General features: G+C 52.1%; 1 protein-coding gene across 3 annotated transcripts in view; it reads left to right on the forward strand.

Annotated features, from left to right (window-relative positions):
* The window catches only part of SHROOM2 (shroom family member 2), a 135,925-nt gene that overhangs the window by 76,427 nt on the left and 45,504 nt on the right, over positions 1 to 13,994 (forward strand). For all 3 annotated transcript variants that reach the window (XM_079910391.1, XM_079910392.1, XM_079910393.1), the window contains 2 exons: positions 7,101 to 9,348; positions 10,554 to 10,651. In XM_079910391.1, the coding sequence (XP_079766517.1) occupies positions 7,101 to 9,348; positions 10,554 to 10,651 (2,346 nt within the window). The remainder of the gene's footprint in view (positions 1 to 7,100; positions 9,349 to 10,553; positions 10,652 to 13,994) is intronic.

A 13,994-nucleotide genomic window follows, 5' to 3' on the forward strand; every position in this document is an offset into this window, starting at 1 on the left:
TCCGGTGTACAACATAGTGATGCAAAATTTCTATAGCTTATACTCCATTTAAAGGTATCATAAAGCATTGGCTCCGTTCTCTGTGCTGTACAATATATCCTTGTAGCTTATTTATTTTATAGCTTATACCCCTTCCTCCCCTACCCCTATCTTGCCCCGTCGCCCTTCCCTCTCCCCACTGGGAACCACTGATTTGTTCTCTACGTCTGTGAGTCTGCTTCTGTTCTGTTATATTCGTTTGTTTATTTTTTTACGTTCTACATATAACTGATATCATACAGTATTTGTCTTTCTCTGTCTGACTTAGTTCATTAAGCGTAATACCCCTCTAGGCCCATCCATGTTGATGCAAATGGCAAAATTTCATTCTTTTTTAATGGCTGAGCAGTATTCCATTGTGTGTGTGTGTGTGTGTGTGTGTGTGTGTGTGTGTGTGTGTGTGTGTAAGATATACCAATCTTCACCTTGTAAATAATGCTGATATGAACATTGGGGTGCATGTATCTTTTCAAATCAGTGTTCTCATTTTCTTTGGGTATATACCCAGGAGTGGAATTGCTAGATCATAGAGTAGTCCTATTTTTAGTTTTTTGAGGAACCTCCATACCGTTTTCCACAGTGGCTGCACCAGTTTACATTCCCACCAATAGTGAACAAGTGTTCCTTTTTCTCTACGTCCTCACCAGCAGTTGTTATTTGTTGTCTTTTTGATGACGGCCATTCTGGCAGCTGTGAGGTGATACCTCATTGTGGTTCTGATTTGCATTTCTCTGATTAGTGATGTTGAGCACTTTCCATGTGCCATCTATATGTCTCCTTTGGAAAAATGTCTGTTCAGGTCTTCTGCACATTTTTAAATCAGGTTTGTTTTTTTAGATATTGAGTTGGATGGGCTGTTTATATATTTTGCATATTAACCCCTCATTGGTCATATCATTTGCAAATATCTTCTCCCATTCAGTAGGTTGTCTTTTCATTTTGTCGATGGTTTCCTTTCCTCTGGAAAAAAAAAGGCCTTTAATTTTCGGGATTTCCCTGGTGGCGCAGTGGTTAAGAATCCGCCTGCCAATGCAGGGGACACAGGTTCGAGCCTTGGTCCGGGAAGATCCCCCATGCAGTGGAACAACTAAAGCCTGTGTGCCACAGCTGCTGAGCCTACGCTCTAGAGCCCGCAAGCCACAACTGCTGAAGCCCACGTGCCTAGAGCCTGTGCTCCACAACAAGAGAAGCCACCCCAATAAGAAGCCTGTGTACCACAATGAAGAGTAGCCCCTGCTCACCACAACTAGAGAAAGCCTGCGTGCAGCAACAAAGACCCAACACAGCCATAATTAATTAATTAATTATTTTTTTAAAAAAGCCTTTAGGGCTTCCCTGGTGGCGCAGTGGTTGAGAGTCCGCCTGCCGGTGCAGGGGACACGGGTTCGTGCCCCGGTTCGGGAAGATCCCACACGCTGTGGAGCGGCTGGGCCCGTGAGCCATGGCCGCTGAGCCTGTGCGTCCGGAGCCTGTGCTCCGCAATGGGAGAGGCCACAGCAGTGAGAGGCCCGCATACCGCAAAAAAAAAAAAAAAAAAAAAAAAAAAAAAAGCCTTTACTTTTAATTAGGTCCCATTTGTGTATTTTTGCTTTTCTTTCTTTTGTCTTAGGAGACAGATCCAAAAAAATATTGCTACAGTTTATATCAGAGAGTGTTCTGCCTGTGTTTTCCTCTAGGAGTTTCATGGTGTCTGGCCTTACATTTAGGTCTTTAATCCATTTGGAGTTTATTTTTGTGTATGGTGTTAGGGAGTGTTCTAATTCATTCTTTTACATGTAGCTGTCCAGTTTTCCCAGCACCACTTACTGAAGAGCCTGTCTTTTCTCCACTGTATATTCTTGCCTCCTTTGTCATGGATTAATTGACTATATGTGTGTGGGTTTACTTCTGGGCTCTCTATTCTGTTTCATTGTTGTATGTGTCTGTTGTTGTGCCAGTACCATATTGTTTGATGACTGTAGCTTTGTGGTATAGTCTGAAGTCAGGGATTGTGATACCTCCAGCTCTGTTCTTCTTTCTCAAGATTGTTTTGGCTCTTCAGGGTCTTTCATGTTTCCATGCAAATATTAAAATTATTTATTCTTGTTCTGTGAAAAATGCCCTTGGTATTTTGATAGGGATTGCATTGAATCTGTAGATTGCCTTGGGTAGTATGGTCATTTTAACAGTATTCTTCCAGTCCATGAACACGGTATATATTTCCATCTGTGTATGTCATCTTCAGTTTCCTTCATCAGTGTCTTACAGTTTTCTGAGTAGGTCTTTTAGCTCCTTGGTTAGATTTATTCCTAGGTATTTAGTTCTTTTTGATACAGTGGTAAATGGGATTGTTTCCTTAGTTTCTCTGTCAGGTAGTTCATTGTTAGTATGCAACACGTTTTTTTGTATTGATTTTGTATCCTACAACTTGACCAAATTCACTGATGAGCTCTAATAGTTTTTGGTGGCGTCTTTAGGATTATCTATGTACAGGAAGTCCCCTACATACGAACGAGTTCTGTTCTGAGAGCACGTTTGTAAGTCCAGTTTGTTCGTTAAGTCCAACAAAGTTAGCCTACGTACCCAGCTAACACAGTCGGCTATATAGTACTGTACAGTAAGAGTTTTATAATACTTTTCACACAAACAATGCATAAAAAACAAACACAAAAAATAAAACATTTTTAATCTTATAATACAGTACCTTGTAAAGTACAGTAGTCCAGTACAGTAGCTGGCACACAGGGGCTGGCATCGAGTGAACAGACCAGAAGAGTTACTGACTGCAGGAGGGAGAGGAGGTGGGAGATGTAGAGCTGAAGGATCGTCAGCAATAGTAGACGGAGGGGGAGCTGCAATTTCACTCACTCCTCACGTTGCTGGCACAGGTTCTGGTTCCTTGCTGGATTCAATTCTATCTACCCTCTTGAAAAAACGATCCAGTGATGTCTGGGTAGTAGCACTTTTTTTTTTTTTTTTTTTTTTTTTTTTGCGGTACGCGGGCCTCTCACTGCCGTGGCCTCTCCTGTTGCGGAGCACAGGCTCCGGACGCGCAGGCTCAGCGGCCGTGGCTCACGGGCCCAGCTGCTCCGTGGCACGTGGGATCCTCCCGGACCGGGGCACGAACCCACGTCCCCTGCATCGGCAGGCGGACTCTCAACCACTGCACCACCGGGGAAGCCCGGTAGTAGCACTTTTCTTCTTGTCATAGATGACACGGTAGCACTGGATTGCATTCTGAACGGCTGCTGCAGCCTTTGTGTACCGTTCTAAGTTTGGGTCCTGTGCCTCGAAAACTAACAGTGCCTCCTCAGATAAAGAAAATCCCCTGCCGTTTCCTGCGTCGTGAATCTCCTTGGTTCTTCAGCTACTTCTCCCTCTTGTTCCTCTGTGCTTTCTCTGGGCCTCCAGTTCTGTCAGGTCTCCATGAGTAAGCTCCTCGTGTTACACAGCAAGGAGTTCAATGAAATCATCCTCTTGCAGATCTCGCTTGAAATAAAGGTACTGTACTACTGTACTCTACACAGTACTGTACAGTACACAGAAGCACAGCCACTCGTAGAGGATGCACGCACGTTACAATGTGCCAGACACGTGAACTAACTTATGTGATTGGACAGGCGAATGCGTGCTGCCGTCTTTGAAAGTTCTCAACCTGAAGGTTCGTAGGTAGGGGACTTGCTGTACAGTGTCACGTCATCTGCAAGCAGCGACAGCAGTTTGACTTCTTCCTTTCCAGTTTGGATTCCTTTCATTGCTTTTACTTTGATTGCCGTGGCTAAGACTTCCAAAAGCATGTTGAATAAGAGCGGTGAGAGTGGGCAGCCTTGGCTTGTTCCTGATCTTAGAGGAAATGCTTTCAGCTTTTCACCGTTGAGTATGATGTTGGCTGTGGGTTTGTCGTAGATGGCCTCTATTATGCTGAGGTACGTCCCCTCTATACCCACTTTGTTGAGAGTTGTTATCATAATGGGTGCTGAATTTTGCCAGAACCTTTCTCTGCATCTCTTGAGCTGATCATATGGTTTTCATCCTTCAGTTCGTTAATGTGGTGTCTCACGTGGGTTGATTTGTAGGTGTGGAACCATCCTTGCATCCCTGGGATAAATTCCACTTGATCATGGTGTATGATTCTTTCAATATATATTTTGGATTCAGTTTGCTATTACTTTGTTGAGGACTTTTCATCTATGTGCATCAGTGGTACTGACCTGTAATTTTATTTTTCTGTAATATCTCTGTCTGGTTTTTGTATCAGGGTGATGCTGGCCCTGTAGAATGAGTTCAGAGCATTCCTTCCTTTGCAATTTTTAGGAAAGTTGGAGAAGGAAAGGCATTAGTTCACCAGGTGAAGCCATCTGGTCCTGGACTTTTGTTTGTTGGGAGTTATTTATTTATTTTTTTAGATTGAGTTTCACTACTGGTAATTGGTTTCTTCATATTTTCTACTTTCTGGTTCGGTCTTGGGAGATTGTACTTTCCTAGAAATTTGTCCATTTCTTCTAGGTTGTGTTTCTGTGGTATCAGTTATAACTGTTTTCATTTCTGGTTTTATTGATTTGGGGCCCTCTTTTTTTCTCGACGCGCCTGGCTAAAGATTTATCAATTTTGTTTACCTTTTCGAAGAGTCAGCTTTTAGTTTTATTGATCTTTGTTAATGGCTTTTTAGTCTGTATTTCATTTATTTCTGCCCCAATCTTCATGATTTCTTTTCTTCTGCTAACTTTGGGCTTTGTTTGTTCTTTTTCTAGTTCCTGTAGGTATAAGGTTAGGTTGTTCGAGCTGTTTGTTTCCTGAGGTAAGCTTGTGTTGCTCTAAACGTCCCTCTTAGGACTGCTTTTGCTGTGTCCCATAGATTTTGGCTTGTTGTGTTTTAAATAGCATCTTTCTTGACCTGAGAATGATGTTCTTTTTCTGATGAGAAAAGGCCGTGGACACACCGTTACTGGTAGGAACTCTAAATTTTTTCACTGAGCAGGCAGGCGTATAATGCCTGAAAACAAAAAATAAAACAGCAAGAGAAACGACAGGCAAGTGTGCTTCCTCATTTATGTTGTCCAGCTGATAAATCAGGAGCCTGGAGGCTTCGCTTTCTGGCTGAATCCCTTTGGGCCAGCCGAGTGGGATGGCTGTCCGCGTCCCCCACGTGTCCACAGCCACCACGTTACTTATTGCTGGGCAGGTTTTTTGGCCAAAGCTCCCCCAGGAAATTCTGTTAAACACCAGCACTCTCTCCCCAAACCCCAGGTTGCTGTGTGGAGGTACAGGGGCGACCAGGGGGCTTCACAGCCCATGTGCCAGGCCTGGTGGTTTCTTGGTAACTGTGAGACAGAGGATGTTCGAATGGTGAGCTGGTGGAAGGGGGGGGGGCGCTGCTCAACCTGGCTTCTCTGGAGCCCACATTTTGGGGTCAGAAGGGCTAATGCAAGGCACACATGGGAGAGCACCATGGGTGTGTTGGCTTGGAGACGTTCCTCCTGGCCACGTGGAGCGTCCAGTCACCTGAGGCTAGCGGCCAGTGTCTTCACTGGTCTGTTAGAAGGATGATGGTAACAGCAGTAGTGTGGCTGTGGGGTATGTACACCAGTGCACGTGTGTGTGTGTGTGTGTACCTCTGTGTGTGTATGTGTCTGGGTATGTGTGTGTATCTGCGTGTGTGCATATTTGTGGTATGCATGACTGTGTGTGTCTGTGTGTGTGTGTGTGTGTGTGGAGCTAACGTAACTCTTTCAAAATGAGTTTTTGGCTGTTAGTAAATACTGGTCTGCTGCGAAGGAAATAGGTCTTAAATACAGTGTTACCTATTTCAAGCCATAAGAGATTATAATAGTTGGAGTCCAGGGTGTTTTTGAAAAACCAGATTCTCCTCCGTGTGGTAAAACTTAAGTAAAAAGCGGGCCTTATATTTCATTAAGCCCGTTTGGTGGTTTCTTGATTAAAGAAACACATACGCCCCGTGGAAGAAGTGCTTAGCTTTGTTTATGTTTGCTTGGACTTAGAATCTCCTGGAAAAATTCCCTCAGGGATACTGGTGGGAGGATGGAGAAGAACATGCTCCATTTCTGCGAAGGGTACCTGGTCTGTCCTCTGCAGACATGGCGTGGAACGGTCATTGCCTCCCTCGTATGACTTAATGAAAGCACTTAACACGCCTGGAGAAATAGTTTCATTATTGAGAGCTTTAAGTGTGCAGTAGTAGCACTATGTCTAAAAAACAAGTACATACGTTAGTCTTAAAATACTTTATTGCTAAAAAATGCTAATCATCATCGGAGCTTTCATTAAATCACAGGCACACGTCATTTCAAAAGGAGGTATGCCTGTGATTTTAATATCTGGGCTTGGAAAAGTCATGTTATCTCTGAACTTGCCTTTTTAAGTTGAAGATCGTTCTCTTTTGATGGCTTTCTTTGCGTTAGCAGTCTGTAGTATGAATCATTTCCTGCACTCAACCAGGGGTCCACAGACTCGTCTCGCAGGGGGCCAGACAGGATTGACACCTCGGGCTGGTGGGCCAGTGTCCGCGGCAGCCGCGCAGCTCTGCCGTTGGGAGCAAAGCACACAGCCATGACCGAGTTCCCGTCAAACTCGAGCTATGAGCACTGAAATCGGAATTTCGTATCATTTTCACGCATCAGGAAGTAGTCTTTTGATTCCGTGCCCCGCCCCGCCCCCATTAAAAAACTCTAAAAGCCGTCCTTAGCTCACGGGCTGCGGTTTGCTATCTGCGACACTTAACCGGTGATTGAAGATCAAGGTGTTCACAGGGGCATTGCCTGCTGCTGCCTGCTCTGGACCTGGTCCAGCCTGTGGGTGTCGAGCTGAGAGATGTACCGCGGCGTGGAAGGTTTTCTGTTTGGGGACAGGTGTCGTGTGGGTAGGACTCGGTCCTTTCAGCCTGCCCTTGGAAAGCTGCTCTTTGAAATGGGAAAACTTAGACGCGCCGCACCCAGGGGTCTCGCTCCGGGACGAGTGGCTGCCTTCTGCCCAGGGCCAGCCGCTCCTACGTGCATTGTCTCATCTTGCCCTTTGTTGCAACATGACTCTAAAGCACGCTGTTGCCTGTGGTTCTTGTTTCCTAGCTCTTCGTCCCAGGACCTGTCGAGCGGCCTGTGGGAGCAGACGCATCTGCAGCGCGCCTCTGACCACTTCAGCTCCCTGGGGAGCGTGGACAGCCTGGACCAGCCTGCCCAGTCCTACCCGTCCGGGCGCCTCTCGGCTGCCAAGTCCAACAGCAGCATCGACCACCTGGGCGGCCCGAGCAAGCGGGACTCCGCTTACGGCTCCTTTTCCACCAGCTCCAGCACGCCTGACCACACCCTGCCCAAGGCGGATGCCTCCTCTGCTGAGAACATCCTCTACAAAGTAGGCCTTTGGGAGGCCTCCACCGGAGGCAGTGACCGGCAGGGCCTGGCTGCCGGCGACCCTCAGTGTGTGGACGAGAGGCTCGGGTGCTTCCCCCCCAGGGTCCCCTGTGACAGCAGCAGGAGCCCCAGACCCGAGGACAGCCCTGAGCCCAAGCTAGCTGCTTCCGGGAGGTCCAGTTTTGGGCCAGTCTGGTATGTTCCCGATAAGAAGAAGGCCTCTTCGTCCCCTCCTCCGCCCCCTCCCCCTCTCCGCAGTGACAGCTTTGCGGCCACCAAGAGCCACGAGAAGACCCAGGGCCCTCCATTCTCAGAGGCGGCCACCACGCAGCACCCTCCGGGCCTGACCCGCGCTCAGTCCCACAGTGACTGGCGACCAGAAGCGGCCGATCAGCCGCAGAGACCAGCGCGCCTGGGCGACGGGAGGAGAGCCGGAAGCTCGGGCTGTGCGCCGGGTGTCCCCCTGGACTGCGGGTGGCCGCCGTGCGACAGCGGGGCCAGGGCCCTCCCGGGGGCCCCCAGCCGGCTCCAGGCCTCCCTGTCCAGCACGGACGTGCGCTGCCCGCCGCCTTCGCCCGCGTGCCAGCACCCGCGCCACTCCAGCGACGAGAGCCCCTTCTTTCACGAGGGGCCCGGTGCCGCCACGTGGCTCAGGGAGCAGCCGCCTGCCGAGCGCTTCCCGGATGACAGCCCCGCTCCGGTGGGGCGGCCCAGCGCTGGCGACCAGAAGGGGGACGGTGGCGCGCAGAGCCGCTACTACTGCGTGACCTCCAGACGCGGCCCGCAGGGCGGCGCCCCGGCCGCGCAGCCCCGCTGCTACCCGCCCCGGCTCGAGGGGCCCCCGGGCGCCCGGCAAAGGGGGAGGGTGGCGCCGGCGGACAGGGAGGCCGGGGGCCACTGCGAGGGAGCCGAGGAACCACCCGCGGCCGGCCTCGTGGAAACGGCGAGTGTGAAGAGGGTCGCAGGCGGCTTCGCGTGGGACCACGCGGGCGGCGAGATCTGCCCCCTGCAGACGCCCATGCTGCACTCGCTGACCCAGGAAGGGGCGCGCCGGCCCGAGGCCGGCCACGAGGGCGCCCCGGAGAGGCCCCCGCCCGAGGCCCCGGCGGGCAAACCCATGCGGAGGAGCGACCGTTTCGCCACCACCCTGAGGAACGAGATCCAGCTGCGGCGAGCCAGGCTGCAGAAGAGCCGGAGCACGGCAACCCTGGCCGGCGCCGCGGAGGGGGACGAGACCACCGCCGAGGCAGAGGCGCGCGACTGGGGGGTGCAGCCGGCAGGGGGCCCCCCGGAAGCCGCCTTCTCCAGCACATATAAGGACCACCTGAAGGAGGCGCAGGCCCGCGTCCTGAGGGCCACGTCGTTTAGGCGCCGCGACCTGGAGCCCTGCCCGTCGGACCCCGACACCCTCCCTCGCGTCTGGGAGGCAGCCCCGGCCAGGCTGCCCTCGAGCGCCGGCGGCGCGCTGCATGCCCCGCGCATCGCAGGCCGGAGGCGCTTCACGGCCGAGCAGAAACTGAAGTCCTACTCCGAGCCCGAGAAGATGAACGAGGTGGGGCTCGCGGGAGATGAACGCCCGCGCCAGCGCCCCGCGCCTCCCGACGAGACCGTGCGCACTTTTGCCGACAGGTGGAAGTTTTTTGAGGAAACCAGCAAGCCCGTAGGCCAGCGGTCGGGGCTGAGGCCGGCACCCTGTGGGTTCCCCAAGGAGAAGCCAGAGAGGCCTTGGACAGCGGGCCCCGGAAAGGAGGGAAAGGTGGGGAGATCAGACCCACCTCAGAGGCTGGGAACCTTTGCAGAGTATCAAGCCTCGTGGAGGGAACAGAGGAAAGCCCCGGAAGCCAGGAGTTCTGGGAGGTACCACTCGGCAGACAACATCCTGGACGTGGGTCTGGACCAACACGAGAGGCCACAGTACATCCACGGAAGGTCCCGGTCGTCGCCCTCGACCGACCTCTACAAGCAGGTAAGCGTCCTGCAGGGAGCCAGGACAGAGCCACCGCAGTCCCATCTTAAGGTGCGTATAGGACAGCCCCAGGACATCATGGCCCATTGCCGTTGTGACTTGTGTCCAGCTGTCTGAGCGTTACGTGCACCAGCTTTTCTAGTATCAGCACCTGGGGACAGAGGCGATACACGCATGACAATTGCGAGTGCCCTGTTCTCACCCACGTCTCGACTTCCCAGCCTCATTGTCAGCTCTCGCTGAAGCGGTCTTTCCCTTTGATTAGCTTGCCCTTAATATACAAAGGGAAGAAATTGGGGGAGATGATAGAAAATGGCAAGCACTCCTCTGAAATTACAAGGGGTGCGTTATAGCACGGCTTAAGGCAACCTTGATGTCACTTGTGCTATTAGTTTTCTTCTTAGTCCCTTTTTGTGGTGAAATATTTTTAAAGGTTGTTCTGGGGCAAATGTAATTGGAAATGCAGTGTGTTAAACTATTTCACTTTTTTTTAAAGTAGGAGTTTTGATGGTGAAAGTTGATGGGAAGCTTTCTGAAAAGCTGCACATTTGTATCCATCCCTCAAAGTCCATAGTCAGTCTCCCTCTCCCACTCTCTCTGCTTTTTCTCCCCCTTCCATCTGCATTTGTACATTTCAAAGAAAAGATTTCCTGCAGCATCAGATGGAGGTTCTTTTAAGAAAAACCAGCCATCGGTTTGTTACACAATAATGAACGTCCGCGTGTGAAGACAGGTGCAGGTTTCTGTGTGGCCCCCTGGTGCAGAAAGGCCTGCAAACACCGCGACCGTGTGCCCATGCCCCGTGCGGTGTGACCTCTGAGAATTCCATGCTTGATCGGTCAAGAAACAAGGCTCCCAGACTCCAGGTCCCGGGGCTTGAGGTTTCGCTGCAGGGAGCCGTGACCAGTTGGGTTTGATTTGATGAGGGTTTGGGGGCCAGTGTGTCAACACAGATTTATGACCCTCACGTAGGAGTTCTGCTTCCTGCCCAGAGCCGAAGGGGACACACGGTCTTGTTGAGTCTTTTTGGTGAGACGCTTTGGAGAGCCGGGCTCGCGGGTCCCGTGGCCGGCTGACGGCAGGCGGCGTCACTGCCTTCGTGGTGCGGGCTCACAGGGCGAACCCACAATGAAGGGTTCGTGATCACAGAGGTCTCGGAGGCGGTGGCTTGATGACCGGGTGTCTCATTGTGCCACCCTTGGCAGGAAGCTTCTGTGGAAGTGCGACGGCAAACGGAGGACCCCGGTGCGCGCAGAGAGCTTTCTTCCTCAGTCCAGGCCGAGGAGGGACGCCCCACCCCAAGGTAGGAGACTCTCGGACTCGGGGTTACTGAGAAGGCATCTTGGGGTGGGCTGTGTTATGGTGGGTGAGCGCTTGGGCGTCCGGTTTCCGCCAGACCCGAAGTGGCCACGAACCAGGTTCAGCTTCCAGCGTCCCCAGGACCAAGCCCTCAGCCCTGCACCACTGCCGGCGGGAGAAGCATCCCCAGGGCGGGGACGCTCTGAATGCCATCGTGGCATTTTTGGTTCTTAAAACAGCTGCTGTGTTTTCCGTACAGTGAAGTTCTTTATGTTCACAGAACGAGAAACCCAGCGTAGTGGCTTGAATGACATGCTTTATCCAGAGCGGCCATCTGACGGGATGCCTTAACGTCGAGGGCACGGCTGGGTTGCTGGGTCTGGAAATCCACATTGTCTGGAAGGATTGTTGGTCAAAGGACGAGGGCAAGCCTTTCTCAATTGGCCTTATTTACTGACTTAATTTTGAGCTTTAAAATAGAAATCGAGTCGGTTGGCTCCCCAGGAGGGGATCAGAGCATCTGAAAGAACGGAATGGCAGCAGTGTTACACTGTCACGTGCCCTGATTCTCCAGTGTGTCCAGTGTGGCTGTGTCACTGTAGTGAGGGTGGAATTTAGGTGAAACACATACTGTCATCTGGACCCTTGTCCACAAGGAGGGCGGGGGAGGGAAGTGTAGGTCACTGCAGGAACTGGGGTACGACCTTATTTTAAAAGGGCTGATGGAAGAATGGAAGCAAATTTGTACACAGTAGCGTCGCTGAGTGCATATCTTTCTGTTCCTCGAGCATCTCTGGGAGTTGGTGTGCCGCTCAAATTAAACACCAACCTCAAAATTGAAGATTCTGTCCCAGAGATGACCAGTTTAAATGCTTGCTTTTGAGAGCCTTACGTAACGGGGTTTTATTTCATTTGGCTGTCAGCTGAGCGTTGCTGGCCTTGAACAGGAGTGCCGGTGGCTCTGAGGGAGCAGGCGTGGTGGTCTGTGTGTGCACGTGTAGGATATGGTCGCAGTTACTTACCAGTCTGCACGGCCAAGACCAGAGACCCCGGGTGAGAGAGGAAGGTCCGTGAATCACACACGTACAGAGCCGAGCTGTGTCTGAGCGGCACAGTCAGAGCTCCATGGCTCTGGATTGCGAGCAGCTCACGTGCCAAGTGCCAGCTGTCCTCTTTATCAAAAGCCACTTCCGGGCCCCGCTGCCGTCGTGGGAGTGCGAGCAGTGCTGTAGTGCGGTGCGGCGCAGTGCGGCGGGGACGCTCCCCGCACACTCGGGCGCGGGCTTCGCTGCTGCACGGAGGCCTCGGGCGTTTATCCTGCAGAGAGACACGCATGTGCTGCTTGGAGTTCAGCTCTCCTGCTGTGAAGAGTCCTAACACATGGCTTCTAATGTACATACCGTGTGTGTGTGCGCGTGCGTGCGTGTGTGCGCGCGCGTGCGTGCGTGTGTGCGCGCGCGTGCGTGTGTGCGGTAACGGCACTGTCGGCAGCGAAGGGGTCAACGGGAACGGGGGAGGGACCCCACGCTGCCTGTCTCACAGCTGCGTCCTCTGGCAGGCTGCGTAACCACTCTGACAGAACGAGTTCCAGAAACTTTCTGCTTTTGAGCTGCAAACCCAGCAATTTTCAGAATCATTGTGTGTGCTTTTAAAGAGTGGTGAGACTCAGTGAAATCCTAGATTAGGGATGTCAAAGAGGCTTTTTTTTTTTTTTTTGAGAAAATGTTTATCTTCTGAAGGAGCAGCGAGGAAGAGTGCCCTTGAAACATTAAATGGGAGAAAAAAGAAATGAAAATGCAGGCAGGGACTGTCCTTTGCTCACCAAAACTCAATCTATAATGCAAAGATTTAAAGATGCCCGGTGTTTTGCATACATTGATGTAACATATCTGTGTAAAGAAATCGAATCGCTGATCTGTTAACAGGAACACGATGATGAAGACTGGCTTCTGTTGTGATGCCAGGAGAGCGTCGAGAGAACATTTATGCAGCAAATCGAATTGAGAACATTTTTGTGAGGTTCAGGATTCTGTGTTCCAGATAAAGTAGGACAGAGCTTCTGCCCCAGGGGACCTCCCAGCGTAGGGGGGACGGAGAGACACCAGCACTCAGCACTGAAGCGATGATGCGTAATTGTCATCTTTGTGAAAAGTCACGGGATGGTTCAGAATCTTGGAGGGACGAGGGTGAGGCGACTTCTGCCTGGGGGTTGTGGACACGACGGTGGTGTTTGAGCAGGACCCAGGCCCTCGGGAGAAGATCTGACAGCGTTTGCTTGCCTCCAGCTGTGTTCGCGTGGGAGTGGCCTCCTCAACCATCATGTTTCCAGAGCCAGCGTCCACTGTTTTTGGAGATTTTGCGCCAGATCTCCAAGCTCAGGTGTCCTGACTGACGGCAGTCTGCTCCCTGCCCCAGTGTCACGGTGACCTTGAGAGCTCGGTGCAGCAGTTTGCGTGGCTGCCGTGACAGACTGCCGGGGTCTGGGCGACATCAGCAGCAGACAGGCATTTATTTATTTATTTATTTTTGCGGTACGCGGGCCTCTCACTGCTGTGGCCTCTCCCGCTGCGGAGCACAGGCTCCGGACGCGCAGGCTCAGCGGCCATGGCTCATGGGCCCAGCCGCTCTGCGGCATGTGGGATCCTCCCGGACCGGGGCACGAACCCGTGTCCCCTGCATTGGCAGGCGGACTCTCAACCACTGCGCCACCAGGGAAGCCCCAGACGGTTATTTTCTCACAGCTCTGGAGGCCTGAGTCTAAGCTCCAGGTGCTGGCAGGGTGGGTGTCTCCCAGGGCCTCTCTCGGGGTCTTGCAGGCGGCCGCCTTCTCCCTGTGTCCTCACCTGGTCTTCCCTCTGTGTGTGTCTCTGTCCTGATCTCTTCTTAGAAGGACACCAGCCAGATTGGATTAGGGTCCCCCCCATGCCCTCATTTTGCCTTAATCACCTCTTGAAAGAGCTTCATTCCATCACCTTCTGAAGTCCTGGGGGGTTAGGACTTCAAGGTATGAAGGGGGGAGCAGAGTTAGCTCCTAATACTAGGAGGAGTGTCTCTGCTTCTCTCTAACGCCTTTAACCGGTTCTGTCTGCTGTGTCCACTCTCTCAGGAAGCGTCCTTTCATTGTCCAGACAAGGTCACGCCTGATGTCCTAGCGTTTAAAATAAAGGAGCTGCCATCCTAGCGAGCAGCTGGTGAAGAGGGGAGAACAGTGACGCCCCTTTGGAGGGCTGTTGCCGGCGTGGAGTTGCACACACCCTCTGGTGGGTGATTCCCTTTCTAAGAGTGACCTTCTGAGCAGACGCCCATCGCCCTGTAAACAGCGTATGGGGACCAGGGGCTCTGGTGCC

The sequence above is a fragment of the Stenella coeruleoalba genome (assembly GCF_951394435.1).
Source record: "Stenella coeruleoalba genome assembly, chromosome: X".
Classification (NCBI taxonomy): Eukaryota; Metazoa; Chordata; class Mammalia; order Artiodactyla; family Delphinidae; genus Stenella; species Stenella coeruleoalba.